This window comes from Lycorma delicatula, chromosome 5 (assembly GCF_047948215.1).
Source record: "Lycorma delicatula isolate Av1 chromosome 5, ASM4794821v1, whole genome shotgun sequence".
Classification (NCBI taxonomy): domain Eukaryota; kingdom Metazoa; phylum Arthropoda; class Insecta; order Hemiptera; family Fulgoridae; genus Lycorma; species Lycorma delicatula.
In genome coordinates this window covers 150,044,960-150,063,560 of record NC_134459.1, presented here as the reverse complement: position 1 = coordinate 150,063,560, position 18,601 = coordinate 150,044,960, and the positions used below count along the sequence as shown (strand labels likewise).

Sequence of the window (18,601 nt, the reverse complement as noted above, 5' to 3'; positions counted from 1 at the left end):
CTGCAATTATTTATTTTTTATTTAAAACTTATTTATTTTTATTTTTTTAATAAATAATGAAAATTATAGAGATGTACTGAAAAACGTTTTAATATTGACTAATGGATAGTTTATTTCAATTCTATACATTACTAGTGAACGCTATTGATAGATTATTTTTTAAATAATTTAAATTTACTTTACACTTTCTACTGGCATAATTTCATCAGTTTGATAAGTCGATTTTTTTTCTTAACAGAGTACAATAGTTTATGTTTTTTGTAACACGTTGTGGCTTCACTTGTTGGTTAAATTCGTTATATTTGCAAGAACTTACGGCTCTCGAATTTGAAATATTACTCGATTACAAATAAGTTCTAATTTAAAATTGAGTTAAACATGGCTTATATAGAAGATTCAAAAGTAGACTTATTGAAAGAAAATGCAGGAATACATGTGGGGAAAGTTAGTTCAGGTGAGTAAATTATTCGTTATTTTGTTATCTGTTGCATTGAATCAGTTTTGAAATATTTAAATCGTTAATGCAATTTTCTAAGAGTTAAAATTTTTTTTACGTTGTTTTTAACTTAATGTAAAATAGTTTCCATATTATTGTATTTTAATTTTCATGTGTTACGTCAACAGTATTGCGGTAAAAAATGATTGCTGGCAGCATTACAAATTTACTGTACAAACTCATAGTTTGTTGTAACATGTTTGGTTACATGACAGGTCATTAGAAAAAAGTTTTCAACGGTATTTTTTTTAAAAATTACATGTTAAACTTAATGAATACATTTGTAATGTAATTTTATAATTAAGTTTTATTTTTTAAAGATTGCTGATTGTTAATTAAAATTTTATGTATGCTACATAATTGTAATTGAAGTAATATGTTGTGTTGAATTTCATGAATATTGTAAACCATTCCTAAGATAAAAAAAAATAAATCAAAAAAGGCCATCATAATATGCATAGAATTTGTTATTAATGTAATATTTGTGGATGTAGGGATCTTTGTAACATTGAGAAATACAAAATCAAAGTGATAATTTTTTTACAACTAAAAATGTAATGGAAGAAAATATCTGATTTTACAAACTTGATAAGTTTCAAAACAAAACCTGAATTATAAAGTTGTCATTTTTAAATGAAATATTAAAATTTTGTTTTTTGAAAGTATTTTCATGGATACAATATTTTAAGTAAATTATTTTATGCTAATTTTCCAAAAATCTATACAAATTATTTTTTAGAAGTTTTGATTTGAACATTCTTATATAAATGAGAAATTGTATGAAAAATGCATTGTATCCAGTTTTTTACGATTAACATGAGTTCTATATTACTTGAATTCTGGCAATACTTTATTATTAGCATTCAGAAATATGGCTGAATGGGGAAAAACAATTTTTAATTATTATAGTAAAGATATTAATAATGGACTCCAATAGAATTCATTCAGCAAGATAATTTTAAAAAAACATACGTCCCCTTCCTCCAATAAATGACTAAATATGTGCTTCAAAACTGGCTGCTTTTTATCTTGTTTAATTACCTTTGGATAAATGTTAAATGCTACATGACAATAGCAGCCAGTAATCTAATTATAAAGTGTTAAAATAACATTCTGATTCCTTCCTACAAACTCTTTAACAATTTGTATTAGGTATTACACATCTGGAAAAGGCATTATTGTACAGTCCAATAAATATATTTGATGATACAATAGAATGAATAATAAAAAATCTGATGTGGACACTACATGGCTTTCTTGTACGACTTACGTAGAATATTGTCCAATAATATCAGAGGAGTAATGAACTAAAAGATAAGACATTTTTGCAATTTATTACAGATCGGGCATGTTTGCCTAAATATGTATGTTGTTCGTCTGAGGGTCTGTTTTTCAGACACTCTGTAGTTAACTTTAATGTAGATTAAATTAAACATAAATTACAGAATAATTAAATAAAAATAAACAAATTAAACTAGAAAATCCAAAAATAATACGATTCTAAATTATAATTCTCAATTAATATTAAATAATAAGATGTTTCCACCACCTTTATTACATATACACATATGTAATAATGCCTATTATTACAAGATGTTAGGGTTAAGATTATGGGGAGAAGAATAAACCATAAACTAGGAGAGGCAGACTAGGAGTCAGTTGTTGAAGATGACTGATAACATTCTTTGTAAGGATTATCTGTTGTCTTGTTGTTATTAGATGGAACATGTAGATTAGTCTCACTCTATAGTGACTACATTTCCATTTAAACATAAATTTGGCCAAGTGCCATACAAAATGGTGGTAAGTATTGCCTTTGTATTATTGGCAAGTATTTACCTTTATAATATATCTCTACTCACCACAAAAGTCCAAATTTAACCCTAACCTCTCTCCACAGAACAGGTCTTGACAACTCACAAAACTGATAAATAATTGACTTGAGTATTGATAACATGGTGTGGACTTTGACCATTTATTGGTCATCTGCTGTCCAAACCTGCTTTCTGACATTTAGATATTGTGTTTTCCTGATCCTATGCATACCTACTATTTTATATTAAAGTTTGTGTTGAGATACAGCTCCTGATGAGTAAATTCAATGTCACTAGAGGGTTATAATTTTTTAAATCTGATATTTTGGCCAATTTGGTAATATTTTTATACAGAAAAATTTACTAAATACCGTGCATTTTTGAAATAAACTGAGTAAGACTATATGTATTTTTTATTAACAAGATGGACACTACACTTAAAAAAATCCCTTTTGGCACGCCAGAAGGTGGAGGTAGATTTCACCAGTGTTAAGTAAGGGATAAAAAAGATTTCCATTTTAAAGTTAAGAAAAACTTCAAATTTACTCAATACAATGGTTGCATGTGAAAAAAAGCTTCACATGTTTAGCATACGACAAGCCCCATCTTCTTAAAATTCCATATTTTGGTCATCCCTCGCTGTAAGAGTTGGTCATTTCAAAAATTGTTTAAGATAGAAGTTTTAGGAAATGCTTAGAGGACTAACGACCACTTAAAACTGCCTCCCTATTAAGGGAGGTATGGTGTTTTTTGTCTTCAAAACCCCATTTTTTTTCCATCCCCTGGGCCAATGGTTAGTGATATCAAAAAACTTTACTTAGATAAGTTTTAGGCCCTTATTCAAAACCCACATTTTGTTATCTCACCATCTACATTTATAACAGATAGTTTGATTCATATTTTACTTTTATAACCAATAAGTGATAAGAATTGAGATGTGATATTTCTTTTTTGGCATTTTTCTTCTTTTCAGGCAAATAAGCATATTCTTCTTTTTATTAACTAACCATACAAACACATTACAAAAAAAAAGATTGGTAAGGAATGTCAGATGTCATAGATGTGGCAGATGTTAATAGAATTTTGAAACAATTTAAAATTTTTTTAAATTTTACAATTTTTTTTTTTATAAAAGTAAAATATGTATCTGTTATAGATGTAGATGGTGAAATAACAAAATGTGATATTAATATTTGCTGACCTCCATGGTGGTGTGGTAGTGCCAGCCTTTCATCTGGCAGTTCTGTGTTCAATTCACGGAGGGGCATGGCATTTTTCATACAACACTTACATTTCATATTCCCATGTACAAACTTTGAGCAAATGTTGTAAATGAATTATTGTAAAAAAAAAAAAAGGGTAATATTGCAATGAGAGAACTCTTAATATAAGGCTGGATACAAGTCAATGAAAAAGCAGCTGCATATTTCAGTCTTGTTCTACAAACATCTGCAGTGAACCAAAACTAATAAAGACTGCGTGTTCAAGTGATGGAAGAAGTTAATTTTCTCTGATGAATGCCATTCTGAAGTCTGGCATTATAAGGTAAACTTTCTATGCACAGGTCAAATGAAACTACTTCATCTGCTCATATTCAACAAACCCCCCAAGACATTCAGGAAAAAGATTGTTTCAGGGTTTTATGACTTAATGACACTGGGACCATTGGTGCCAATTAAAGAATAATGGCATCTTAAACAATACATAGATTTACTCCAGCGAAATGTGGCTCCACTCTTTCAAGAGAATTTTCCAAGTGGTGACAGGAATTTCCAGTAAGAAGTTGCACTTTGCTACAGAGCTATAAAATGCAAGAAGTTCTTTACTGATGGTAAAATAACCTTACTTTCACCGTCTACGTGAGGTTTGTGTACAAAAATGGCTTGAGTTTATAAAACAAAAGAAGATTGAAATTAGTTCATTGGCTAAGGTAAAATTCTGTGATGTGTCAGAAATTGCCTTGCGGTGTGTAGATCTAGTAGGTCATGGTAGGATCTCAGGTGGCTAGGGTTCTGGCCTAGGCATTGGATTGGTTGGAGGTAGGTGCATTGGCATTGTGCCATGATTATATTGGTATAATTTGTGATTTGATTTGGGGCTCCCACTGATTGGGGGTGGCCGTGTGACCAGGGGCATGGCTTTGTTTTGCTGGTTGATGGCGGTTCCTGATTGTGATTTGGTAATGCCACGCAAGACTCCATAATGGGGCCAGGTGGGAGTGTGTGGTTTGTCCCTGGCTCCTGCGTGGACCGGATTGAGGTTACATTCTCCTTGTTAGTTGACCTAATTTGGTCGACTTATTGGGTGTAGGTCTGAAACTGTATGTTGCATAAATCATAATTTTGATTGGCATGAGTGTAGCACTGATTTGACTTGCAACTTCTTCGTTTTCTGAGGCATTTGGAGTCACGAACAGTGTTGTCAAATTTAGACTAGGCGTGAAGTCCGTGGTCTTGGTTAGTTAGTTAGTTTGAGGGAATCATGTTAGGTTGGATGTGAAGATATCTGTTTGAGGCCTACATGAAAACAAAATTCAATTTGTAATTTCCTGATGCAAATGTCTGCTGAGACATTTACATCGGTGATATTCCGACCAAGGCCTGGCTGATGACTGTGAGATGTAATCTGTTAGAGGGTCTAAAGACGACCTCCAGTAAAGCCCCTCAGAGCTCGGAATGGAAGGGGTGGTGTAGTGACTGGTAACGTCACAAGGTGGGTGTTTTCCCCTATGGGGTTGGGATGCTAATATGTTTAAGGATAAAGAGCAAGAGATGACATAACAATTAAAACTGTATACATGTTTTTTATTAATAAATTACAGTTTTTCATTAAATGTTAATTGGAAGTATGAAGTTCATCAAATAGTTAATTGGAATGGTAATTATTTCTAAATAAAATTAATTGAAGAGTTAAATCTGAAGAGTATAGTGAGAGTAGTGTAAGGGAACACATATAATTTAATAGTTCTCATCCATTTGTTTTTGAAATATGCGTCCAACAATTATGGTGCATTAAAATTTAAAAACATTAAACACTTATTTTATTAAATTTTTAAAAATTAATAAGAACTTGTAGAACATTATGTATAATTCTTTATTTTACAAAGATTTATTAATTTTTTTATTTGTATTGTTTACTTTTCTCTTATTTATTTAGCTTGGAAAAATGTTGTTGGAAGTGTAAAGAAAGGTAAAGTATTGAGCGATGTTAAAAATATTGTTTCTATGAAGGAAAATGCATTAAAAAAAAAGTTGCAGAATGAAGAAAATAGTTGTAAGAAGAATATTAAAATTGAATTTAAGAAGGACTCCAGAAAAGCTGTTGCTAAAGAACCTTCTACTACATTTGTTCCTGCTTATGCTCCAGCTCCAGTTGTAGACGATACAGTTGACAGTGAAAGTGACGTAGATATTGATGATTGCCCGTCATGCATATTCAAGCATGATGATTATGATTGGCGTAAGTGTATTTTATTGCTTACAGTTTTGTTTATAAATCAATATTTTGTCAGAGAAATTTATTTTTAAGATATTAAATTACTTATAAAAATTTATTGATGATATTTATAGTTTGTGCTCATAATAAGGTATATTGTTCAGCAGTTTATCGAAAGACTAATATATTAGCTTTTTGTATTAGTTGTGCAGGAAAAAGATGTGAATGTAGTAATATTCCCTTCTGTATTATGCAAGTCTGATTGAAATAACTATATATTTTCAGTAATATGCTATTATATAAATTTATTTTTTTAGAAATTTGTAATATGCTTTATAAAAAATGAGTGTATAACTATAACTTTCTGTACAGAATATATCTGAATGAAATAGAATGTAAATGAATTCAGATTTACTGGGGTTAAAAAAAAGTAAGTATTGATTGTTTTTGTGTTCATTTTTCTTAAGTTTCTATTAACTGAAGAAAAGATAAACCCCTTTGTATATCTAAACCCTTTATAATGTGTGATATGTAATAATATGTTTATGATATGTGGTATGAATGTATGTTATACGTAAATCCTATACATTTGTAAAGATAACCAATCAAACCAAAAAAGTTCAAGCCACAGCCATTTGGACACAAACTGATGGCCACAGTCTTTGGGGATTGGTTTGGCATACTGCTGATTGATTTCATGCCATGTGGAATGATTATAAATGCAGAAGCCTACTGAGAAACTCTACATAAGATACGGCACACCATTCAAAATTGGTGACATGAGCGGCTGACTAACGGCATCGTCCTGCTGCATGATAATGCATGTTCATATGTTGCGGATCTGACATGTGATTTACTGAGAACATTTGGATAGGAAATTCACGATCACCCACCATGTAGTTCGAACTTAGCTCCTTCTGATTACCGTTTGTTTGGGAAATTGAAAGAATTTTCTAGTGGTAAGCAATTTGTGGTGACAATGAACTTAAAATGCTGTTAATCAGTGGCTAAATGGACTGGCAGCAGAAGAATAATATGATGAGGGTATATTGAAGATGGTGTATCACTACGATAAATGTCTTAATTCATGTGGCGATTATATAGAGAAGTAGTGTAAGGTATGTAATTTTAGAGAAATAAAAAATATTTATAAAGTTTAGACAATAATTTTTTTTACAATGAATCAGTCTTTACTTTAGAAATAACTTCTCATAAATAAATATTAGTACGTGTTTTGTTTAGGCATTACAATTTTATTAAGTATTTACTGTACAGTACATTATGCTAAGAGCCTACAGAAAACCATTAATGCATAATTGCAAAGTAAGTTATGGCATGAACCTTGACAAGTGTTGTAAACGTTGTAAGAGTGCATTAATGGCCATTGTAGAAAGTTACATACCATATTTTTTCTGTGATTGAGAAAATATTGGGAAAATATTATTGATTTAAATGATTTGCTTATCTCCGTGGCAGATGACCTGGGCTCGAATCGTGGTCATATATGACATTTTTAATATCTACAAAATTTCATTTCCATATCCCATGCACAAGTTTCAAACTTATGTGGTGATATCAAGGGGAAAAAAATACATAGTTTACACAATATTTTTTTAACATTTTTCAAAAAATACATTAAACAATATATTTCTTTGGCAGTAGGTTATTAGTCATAAGTTCTACCTTTTCTTTAATATCGATCAGTGTTAAAGATATTTCTTTCTTAGAATCTGACATAATTAACTAAAGGATAAACAGTGTGGTATAGAAGCTTACCTATTTCAAATGAACCTCTGCTTACCAACTATAAATCAGATTAAAATCAAAGTAAAAGAGATTTTTTTTATTTTTTAAAAAAATACATCAAACACTAATACCCACTTCTGATTGGTCATTGGTTGAAAAGATTTAGGCTTTTGATTGGTTGATCACCTGTAACATAATGAAAATTTCTTTCATAATGATTGTCATTATGACAGGTTCCAGCTGCAAAATTCTAACTTTATAATGCAGCCATAGAAAAACTTATCTTAATATTGTTACTGCTGCAATCAACTTGGAATATCAAAGTTCAGTCTGGGATAATTTTTAAAAGTAAGGAAAGAAGCTATTATTGTTGGAACTATAAATGCTATACTACATGCAAAATCTCTTCTTATAGCTCAACCTTTTCTAAAATATTTCTTTTAAATCACCTTTTATGATTCAACTCATATTTTCCAATAATTACAGTTTAATTTTGATTATATTTCTTTAAATGTGTGATAAGTTTTTGCATGCCTTTAAAGAAATGTTCAGGTGACCTATTTTTGTTTCATTTCATCATTTGTAATGAAATGAGCTCTTTAATTTTTTTTGAGAGAATCAAATTTTAGTATTTCAAGAACATCTAGCATTGTTTATGCATTGTTATCATGCCATAACTTGGTGCTGCTGATTTCCAAATTTTACTAATTTGTTTTTTTGTGGTTTTTGATACATCAAGCAGAATTTATGGTATGGTTTACATCTGTGGTTCAAGATGTTTAGTCTTGCAGATATACTTTAAATACTAATACAATTCTAAAAGAAATGTGGCTACATTTTTTTATTGTTTTTTTTTTTATGGTATGTTTGTGGCTTTTTTATTGGTTTGTTTGGTTTTTTTAAAAATATAATAGCAGTATATCCAACTGTGTAATCACAACATTGATAAGGTATCTGTCCTGTTCTTGATAAGATTGAAGAGTTTGCAAACTTCACCTCTTTCCTGTATGTTTTTTCTGATATCATTCATGGTTTTCATCAAGTATAATCTTTTTAATAATAAAGTTAATTAATAATTATACGTGTTTGTTTATTTTCTATTCCAATCATGTCGCATCCATTTTTGAGTGGTACATTCACTCAGTTTTGTTTATTCAATTAATAAATGGAGTGTAATATTTTAACTGTATTACAGTTACTGATATACAGTAAGACTGAAAAGTTCCTAAACTAAATTAAATAAAAATACAGCAAAGATAAACAAAGTAGAACCTGTCAAACGCTCTGGAAAACTCACTTTGTGGGATCGCCTTCTACTGCTCAGTGCAAGTCCTTTGGATGGTCAGAATGTTGTTGAAATATCTGCCTTTCATCTTCAAGTTTCGGGAACAGAAAATAGTCTGCTGGAGCCAAGAGGGATAAGACTGTGATTTGATTTGCAGCATAATAACAACTGTTGCCATGTGTACCGGGGCATTGTCGTGCTAGAGAGTCCAATTGCTTGGATCCCAGTACTCAAACCAGATTCGATGCATCAGGCATTTCATTACTTCCAAATAGAATTTAGAATTCATGGTTTGACCAGTTGGGACAAATTCATGATGAATCAGGTCCTTTCAGTTGAAGAATGCAATCAACATTGTTTTTACTGTAGATTTTTGCTGGCCTACTTTTGCCAGTCTTTGTGTTTCAGGACTCAACCAAGCAGCGGATTGACGCTTTGTTTTCAGATCATAGATTAATCACCAGCTTTCATTCCCAACAATTGTTTGTAAAAAATTAGGGTTGCTATCGGCTGTTTCAATGAAGTCTTGAGCACAAGAAAGACACCTGTTTTCGTTCGTCGGTCAAGAAGTGTGGAATGAAACAAGAGCACACCTTTTGGTAGTTCATTTTTTCTATTAGAATTGTATGTACCGTATCTTTATCAATGTTTAGCTCTTCTACTATGACCCAGAGGGTAAGATGAGGTTGTTTGAGCAGGAGTGCACAACATTTTTGTCATGAACCAGCTGTTCAAGGCTCCCGCTTCGTTCATTGTCATTCAAACCGTCTTTAAACCGATTCCACCATGTGTATGTTGTAGTATGAGATGTGGCTTCATCACTGAATGCTTGCTGTATCATAGAATAAGATTTTTTAAGTTGAACATAAAATTTTATCGTGCTTCTCTGTTCCATGTCGTGATCTTCTACTGGTCGATACATGCATGGTATTTTTCCAAATGTCAGGGAGTTGCGAGCGATTACCTGGGTTTTCCCCAATTGGCATATTACTCAATTTCTTTTGGGACATGGTGCTTTTAGAGATAGTTCGGCTAGATTTAGGTTGGTTGTCTCTGGCTTGTGTCCGGACTGTAGGGTTGATGACATGGTGAACCATTTCCTGTGTCTGTCCCCGGTACAAAGCTGAGCGTACCAAAGTTGTTAGGGAACTTGAGAGAGTAAACTCCTTCTTTGATCTGCGAATCAACTGGAGGACTTGCAGATATTGGACAATTGTGGCTGGTTTCCTTCAATTCCTCGCCCAACGTAGAGCGACCAAAGGGATTTAGGAGAGTAGGAACCCAGGTGGCTAGGGTCCGGTAGACGCTTTGGCAGCGAGCAACGGTTAGTTAGATAAGAGGTGATTATGATTGTAAAAGCTGTTGGCAGAACGGTGACTGCACTGCCGATGGGAATGAGATACCATGCAGCTGTGAGGTGTAGCAGCGTTTTGATGAGGGCAGATTAGAATCCCAGTGCAGTCACCATCCCACCGACAGTGTCGGTGGGATGGTGACTGCACGGTATCCCATGCACTGCCGAGTGCATGGGATATCGTGCAGCCGTGATGTGTAGCGGCATCTCGATGATGGTTTATGAGGTGAACGTCACGCTGGACTCTGCGATGGAGCTGAATGGAGTAGGAGGTCTGTCCGCCTCTCCCTAGTGGACCAGACCAGAGTTCATAATTTTTTCCTCATTCTAGGGTTTGAACTAAAGTAGAGTTCAGTAAGGAAATAGGACTAAATCTGTTGTTGCGATCAACATTTTTGGTGGTATGTTGTGTTTAATTTGCCTCAAATTAAGAGACATTCACGAAATTGGCTTATAATAAGTAAAACTAGGCGCAGGGTTCGCGCTTCTGCAAGTTTGGTTAGCTAATTCAGAGTGATACGATGTAGGACATTCAAGATGTCTGGATGAGGCCTACAGTGAAGGCAAAAGCTGAGTTATAAATCACCGATCCAAATGTCTACCGAGGCATTTACATCAGTGGCATCCCAATGAGGTCAGGCTTATTACTATGAGATGTAAAAAGTCAGAGGGCAATAGATGACTCCTGTTAAAGCCCAACAAAGCTATGAATGGGGGTTGGTGTGGTGACCGGAACTTCACTAGGTGGTTGTCTTCCCCTAATGAGGTTGGGACGTTCCATGTTGTGAGCTTGCACAAGGTCACATGAACACAATGTATACGGCTGAATGTAACTCAAGACTGGAGTGACAAAACGTGATGAAATTTTGTACACACACTTGTCAGACATCGTATTGCATAGTTCCTTGATTATCCGAGAAAGGGCGTTAATTGTATCGACAACAGAAATTTGGTTCGGGAACTTTTCAGACCTACTGTGTATTTCTGCATGATTAGGTTAATGCTTAAAAACTCATTACCCAGCAATTAACTGTATCTTGGCCAACACTTTCATCATAAACAGATTGTAGGTGATGATGAATTTCAGTAGTAGTAATGTTTCAACAGTTAAAAATTATCATTTCTTCACATTTTTTACATTTTGTTGATGTAGGAGTACTCTACTCCATTTCAATGTATACTCTCTGAGTACAGGCTAACTAAGCAGAACATGTGTTGGCAGGTTTATGCTGAAGGATATAGCCTATTGTGGAAGTGGTGTTTTGATTGCCTTTACCTTAATTCATTTTTAAAAAAGTAAGAAATATGCATTAATTTTCAGGTCTTAATTTGGTTTTTGTTATTCTCTTACACTTAATATCTTTTGTTATTCCCTGACTAGAATATTTCTCTAACATCTTAATTTTTGTTAGAGAATGTGAATGAGATACTTGTTTAAAGTTGTGAGCTACTTTTCTATGTAATCTAGACTGGTATTTTGTTTGATCATTGCTTGCTTTGGAAGCAGAACATAAAATGTTGTACAAACTTGAACAGATGGATACTTTGAGTTGTGGACAAACTTGGATTACTATATTTTGTGGTTGTACAACAGATGGGAGACTTTTATACTTTATTTACCAAGGCAAGTAAAGTTAAGTAATGAAAATTTGCAGCCAGAAGAGTGTGATGAAATAATTTACCAAATATTGTATGTAACATTTCACTAACTTATGAATAATAACTTTCAATATTTAATAATTGAACTTTCAATAATTTTAGTGGTTTTTTGTTGTAGTTTTTTTTTTTAATATTGAGTTAATTTGCTTTTTAACTGTAAATTTCAGTTCATGGTCTTAACTGGCCTAAGGATATACAACTCACTGATGATGCTATTGATATATTGTGCCTTGAACCTTGCCCCCAAACACGTAATGCTCCACTTCCAGATGTAACTATTGATGATTTGTATAAAACGTTTTGTCAACCTGAATCACCAACTTGTAAGTAAATTAAATAACTTATTTCTAAATCCATTTAAGCCTGTTTATGATAATTTTATTTCAGTTGTAAATTTGAATATGCAGTAACTTATAATTTGCAGTTAAAGACTTTGTAATATCAGAATATATGCACTAAAATGTAAAATTGTATTTATAAATCAATGTTAACTTGTTTGCTGCTGTAAATATACTTTTGTGGGAGACTTGGATCTTTCCCATTTGCTTTGTTCACAAATTTGTGGTCTTGGTTCATGTTTTTAATCTTTATTACAGTGCAGTTATTTTAAACTATTTAGTTAAATTAACTTTCTATTTATAAATAATAAATTAAATATGACTAATAACTGAAACAATATTAAGAATTGCATTTTCTTTTTCCTGTTACAATGTATTATTTGATGTAGGAGCATGATTCAAGTTCCTAATAGTTTGTCAGATTTAATCAAAACAGAATCGATCGAAACAGACTACTACTGGCTTTTCATAACAAGCTCTTAATATTTTAGTACTTAATTTCTACATTTTATAAATTTAATTTAATCTATACTGTGCTAGTGTAAAAACACTTAGGTTATTTAAATAATTTATTAAATTTAGAATTTGTTGAAAATTGGAAATCTAGAAAGCACCCAAACATAAATTTACAAATAAAATTACTCAAATCTAAGACAAAATGGCCATTTTGGTTGTTAAATAGTTGTCATCAGTTGATAAGAAGAATAATATTTATACTTGCTCACCAGGCGGGTCTAATGGTTAACTATCATCATAAATCAGTTGTTTAACAGCTGATTTTTGAAGTCAAAGGTTCTGAGGTTCAAATCCTAGTAAAAAGTTAGTTGCCTTTATACTGATTTGAATATTAGACTAGATTTGAATACTGGTGTACTTTGTTGGTTGGGGTTAATTAAACACACATTTATGAGGAATGGTTTGAGTCTGTACAAGACTAAACCTTATTTTCATGTTGTGCATGTCTCATCCTGTTCTCACTGGGCCATGGTGTAATTGCTATTGTTCACTACTTGAACAGATTGCAATCTACAAATTAGGAAAATAAAATATATATTTTTGATGGATTATAATATAGTTAACAAAAAGAAAATTCAGCTCTTGCATCTGAAAATTGGAAATAAAACCAGTCTGGATTACATTTTGTTGAATTTAGGTATTGTTATTTGTGTACTAGTAGTGCAACTCATCAAGTTCATATATTTAATATACTGCCAATTTTTTCTCATAATATATCCTGGTACTACAACTATTTTTTTTATTACTTTATCAGGTTTTAAATATTTGAAGTGAATTGTGTTAATTTTGTGCTTGCAAGTTTGAAAAAATTGGTAGTTTACAGTGTATGCGGAGTGGTTCAGGAAGTGGACTATACTCTGGCATATTCTGAAACAAAATATACTCTGTGTAGCAAATATTTCTTTAATTATAATTGCATAATTTAATATTGATTTATGGGTTATGTTTTGTTAAAATCCAGTACAGAAAGTTACATATATGCAAATAAATTGTGTACGTACGACCCACCGGGTTGGTGGTCTAGTGGTGAGCTCGTCTTCCCAAATCAGCTGATTTGGAAGTTGAGAGTTCCAGTGTTCAAGTCCTAGTAAAGTCAGTTATTTTTACACGGATTTGAATACTAGATCGTGGATACTGGTGTTCTTTGGTGGTTGGGTTTCAATTAACCACACATCTCAGGAATGGTTGAACTGAGAATGTACAAGACTACATTTCATTTACAATCATACATGTCATCCTCATTCATCCTCTGAAGTATTATCTGAAAGGTAATTATCAGAGGCTAAACAGGAAAAAGAAAAGGAAAATTGCATAGAATGGGAAAATTTACTGATAACTGCATTCGTATTGTTATATAAGTAATCAAAGTAATAGTACTAGATTGCAGTAAATTAAAAGTATTTTCATAATTTTTATTAGAAGAAAAGTTATTTGTGACTGCAGGTTTGTGCATGAAGATTCAGCATACTCTTTGTTACTGTTGCATTTATAACATTTCAAGTAACTTGTTATAACAAAGTGAATTAATCAGCAATTCCTTGCACTTTAGAAAACTACGGGTGGCAGTGGATTACAAGAAGGGTTTTTTAAAAACTGAAAAAGAAAAAGCCAGAAAAAGCAAAGAAGAAAGTGTTAAGAAAGAACAAAGAAACAGTAAAGTAAAGAAGCTGGTGTAGTTGTTGCAGGTGAAATAGAGGCAAAGAGTTTTGTTCAGAAGAGCCTTACATTCTAACAGTACAAATCTTTACAATCATGTACTTTTTATACTTCATTCTAAATCCAATAATATCTAAAAAATATGAGATAAAATTTAAAAAAAAAAGTAAAATAAAGTATATTTCTCATTAAACCATTCATTCCAGACTTCAATTAAAAGACTAATTAATAATTAGGGTTAATAAGAGAGGATTAACAAGAGTTCTGTGGTTTAAGGTATGTAATGGCATGATCAAAAGATATAGTACCATTATTTATTGAGTTCCTTGAACTGGTAAAATTAGATTTACAGTTAGATGTTTTAAAACAATGAACTTAGATTGCACTTTATTACTGGTGTAAAGAAAACTTATGTATTTTTGTGTTTTGCAATTGTAAATTGCATGAAGCTAAATAAATTATTAAATGAATTAAATAAAAATCTATAATTTATTCCAGTATCTGAATTATTGTTATACAAGAGGTCCATTTATGCATCAGAAGTGGCAATTGATAAGTTAAAGATTTACTGATATATAGTGCAATGAAATTAGTTTATAATATTTCTCATCTTTAATTTTTCTGTTGTAGCTATGAAAATGCCGGAATGTGATGAATCATTTTTTTTACTGGAATTTAAACTGCCTGATGAATTTTATGATGAAAGATTTGAGATTCCACCAGTTTTTAATGATTAAAAATTTTTTTACGATTAGTTATAGACTACTTTAATTTTAATAGGTTTTAATTAATTTAAAAAAATGTAAATATTTCTAATTCAAATCCATGAATTAGAATTAACATTTTTGTAAGTGTTTTTTAACATGGTTTGTTATTAATTTTTTAACATATTTTAACAGCCTAGCATTTCATAATTTAAATAGTAAAAAAAAAAGAAAAGATTATAAATATGTATTCTTGTTCAGTATACTTTCCACTATAAGATAAAAACTTTTTTACAAAAAAAAATTGTCCTATAAATTTTCTAAATTAAAAAAAAAACTTATGTCAACTTAACTTAGAGCCAACAACTTTCATAAATTGTACTTTTATATCGGTTTCATTAATTTGATATTTGAAAATTCCTGAAACACATTAATGTCATAAACTACAATAACAAACTGCCCATTTGAGGAAAAATCAAATTTCCCTCAAATCTCCCTTTTGTAAGTGTGAGTTGGTATGGTTTTTTAATGGCTAAGATTTGATTTAAACAAACAATATAAATTATAACTGTTACATAGTGGGTAAGGTTTTGAATTTTTGTGTTATTTCCTATTCTGACATGGTGAATTTTCTGTATACCCTTTAAAGTAACAGCTTATCACCAAAACTCATCTAAAACAGACTTCATATGGTCAGTGTCCATATATTATATTCTGTGATGAATATGACAGAACAGTAATTTTGCTTTTAAACATCTAGACTACCTAATTAAAGGGTATTACATACCTTTTAATTTGGGTAGACAATTCACCATGTCAGAGTTGACAGTGAACGTGTAAAAAAAGACTGGTAATTTTTTAAATTGCAACCCATTTTTACCACATCAAATAATATTCACAAAATAAATTATTTTTTTTAGTAACTAATTATTAATATTTAGTTAAAGTGGTGTTAGTCATTATAAACAATAGGGGTTAGAATATATCCAGGAAAATTGTAATTTCTAAAAAGTAAAATAATAATTAGAAAATATTATTAATTAGTTATTAATATTAAACTCAGAATTTTTTAAATTTGTAATTTCTAAAATTATTCTTTTAACAAATTTCTTGTAGATTCAAATTTTATAAAGAGCAGAGTTGATGGCGTGCATGTTATTATATTAACAATTATTATATTAATATAAACATTTTTAATATCTGATATTTTATACTGATAAAAATGCAAGTTAATTGTATATTTTTTAATGTAATTTCCTAATATAAAAATTTAAATATAGTTGTAAATTGTTAGGTATAATTCTGTAAGATGTATAAATAAAATTATTTGATTTTTTACTTATTTTTTTTATTTTTATTCTGTGAACTGTAGGTTTACAGAACTCATAATACTGGCAAGTAAGCTGTTTGGACATCCTGCATTTAAAGGGTTTAGAATTTTGTACTGCATTGTTTGAAATATAGTAGTTTTAAGTAAATGTTTCAAGGCAATACTTGATCAGCTTTTGGAGAAAGATGTGTTAGCTAAAAACTTGAATGTTCCAGTACAGTTTCTGCCAAACATTTTCCTCCAGCCTTGATAGCAAAATTTTTTTAATTGACGTTGACTGCTGTGTTCATTAGTCTCTAAATATGATACCAAAAGCATGCAGTAAACTGTATTTTCTATTCTTACAGTGATTCACTGGAATCAGTTCATTGAGTATGGCCTTGGCCATTGCCATTTTATCGTTTTCTCATCCTTCAGTTTCAAGGATGTTCTTCTGTAAAATGTAACAGGTGCTGCCAAATTATCAGCTTGTAAGAGCTGATGTAGATTATCATCTTATCTGGAGTATTTCCTGAGAAGCTATGTCATTGCAGTCATCTTTGTAATCTGCTGTGGTGTTAGCTTCTTGGAGAGGAGCAACTGGGTTGGATTTATGGTATCTAAGATTCTTATAATACTTTTGGCATGCGTGCTTTTCCCTTTCTGAAAATCAATAATTTATCATATTCACATATTTTAAGGGTTTTTATTCCAAAGAAAACTTTTTTGGTATTTGATTACATAAATTATTTTTAAATAATTAAAATTTTATCTTTTCTCATGCTGGCTGATATATGATGCACTTAAGTCTCACTAAGCATCTCGCTCAACAATTTATTGGTTCAGAAAATATTCTGATAAAAGTAATTTTACAGTACCATACTACTTCTCCATTTAGAACTGTAAAATTTTTTCATCAGGATACTTGGACCCATGATAAAAAATTTAATTTTTGGTATTTTATATATATATATATATATATATATATATATATAGTGTAAAATTGAAGTAAATTTTTTCTTAAAGAAAAAGAGATTTAGCAACTACTAATTTAAATCAGAAGAAATGTGCTACAATTTTAAAAAATTGTTAAATTCACATCTGTTTGTCAACTAAATCCTACAAAACAATGCTTTATGAGAATGTTCTGATCAACTTATGTAATTTTTTTTAACATCAGAATTGAATTTAATTATTTGAAAAATAAAATACAAATTTTGTATTATGAAAGTGTTAAAAATATACTTTCAAAGTTAGGTAATATAAATTGTAATTGTTAGGTAATATAAATTTAGGTAATATAAAGTTAGACTGATAAATTTGTTGTTGCCTCAGTAATTTGTGTTATGACTATCATCCATTCTACAAAACATTAAACAATAACTGTATGTCAACATAGTTTTATTTATTATTTTTATCATTTAAGTCATTAAATGAAAAAAGGTTAATAACCAATTAAATAACGTAACTATTTAATTAAAAATCTAAATTTCATTATAATATATTAAATTTTATAATTTAAATAAAATATAAATATTTTACAATTTAAATAAAATAAAAATATTTTACAATTTAGGCTATGTTGATGATGGGTTGATCAGTTAATTTATATAGGTTATTTTACTTAGGAAATTGGTTACAACAATTTTCAGAAAAGGTGTTATTGAATACAGGTTCTTCCTTAAAGGGATGTTTTAAATGCTATAATTGTAATGACTGTAGTGAGCTGAGAGTCACATGTTTATCTTGAGACTTATGCAACTATTAGTACTATGTAATATGATCTAGTAATTAATGAGCATGTAACTACTTCTTGTAACAAGAAGTGATATCTAATCCCTGACTCAGGGAAGGTAGGAGTGAAGTAATTTTCTTTGACTTCTTCAATGAGCCTAATATACTAATGTGATCATGTCAAAAAACTATTATTGGTGATATTTAGTCCTATAAATGATATCTTCACTTTTTCACAGTAGACTTTTTTTTAATATCATTACACTTAGAAAATAACTGTAACTGATGCTTGTATCTGAGATGTTTTGTATGTACCATGTCATAAGGAAGACTGAAACATAATGTATTCATAAAATAAATTAATTAATAAATGTATTCCTTTCTGTTGTGAAGCTACGCATTATAAACTTGTAACTGGCTTTTAACTCATTAGGGGAAAAAATGTTTTTACTGTAAAACATCTTATATTTTCAATTTATGTATATTATACCCTGTAATAAATTTTTTAATAAAAAACTAACATGAACGTAGAAAAACTTATATTTATGTTCACAT

The 18,601-nt window shown here is 30.5% G+C and overlaps 1 protein-coding gene across 1 annotated transcript; it reads left to right on the top strand.

The window, feature by feature from the left end:
• The first annotated feature begins 261 nt into the window (after positions 1–261).
• On the top strand, positions 262–16,341 carry LOC142325481 (uncharacterized). The gene is made up of 4 exons (XM_075367298.1): positions 262–454; positions 5,467–5,769; positions 11,957–12,112; positions 14,930–16,341. The coding sequence occupies exons 1-4, from the start codon at positions 379–381 to the stop codon at positions 15,034–15,036; spliced, it is 642 nt and encodes a 213-aa protein (XP_075223413.1). The 5' UTR covers positions 262–378; the 3' UTR covers positions 15,037–16,341.
• The last annotated feature ends 2,260 nt before the right edge of the window (positions 16,342–18,601 follow it).

Excerpts from the sequence above, each read along its gene's own strand:
- LOC142325481 (XM_075367298.1), top strand. The coding sequence starts at position 379 with ATGGCTTATATAGAAGATTCAAAAGTAGACTTATTGAAAGAAAATGCA. Across the intron at positions 455-5,466 it reads TGTGGGGAAAGTTAGTTCAG|CTTGGAAAAATGTTGTTGGA; the intron begins GTGAGTAAATTA and ends TTATTTATTTAG. Across the intron at positions 5,770-11,956 it reads GCATGATGATTATGATTGGC|TTCATGGTCTTAACTGGCCT; the intron begins GTAAGTGTATTT and ends TGTAAATTTCAG.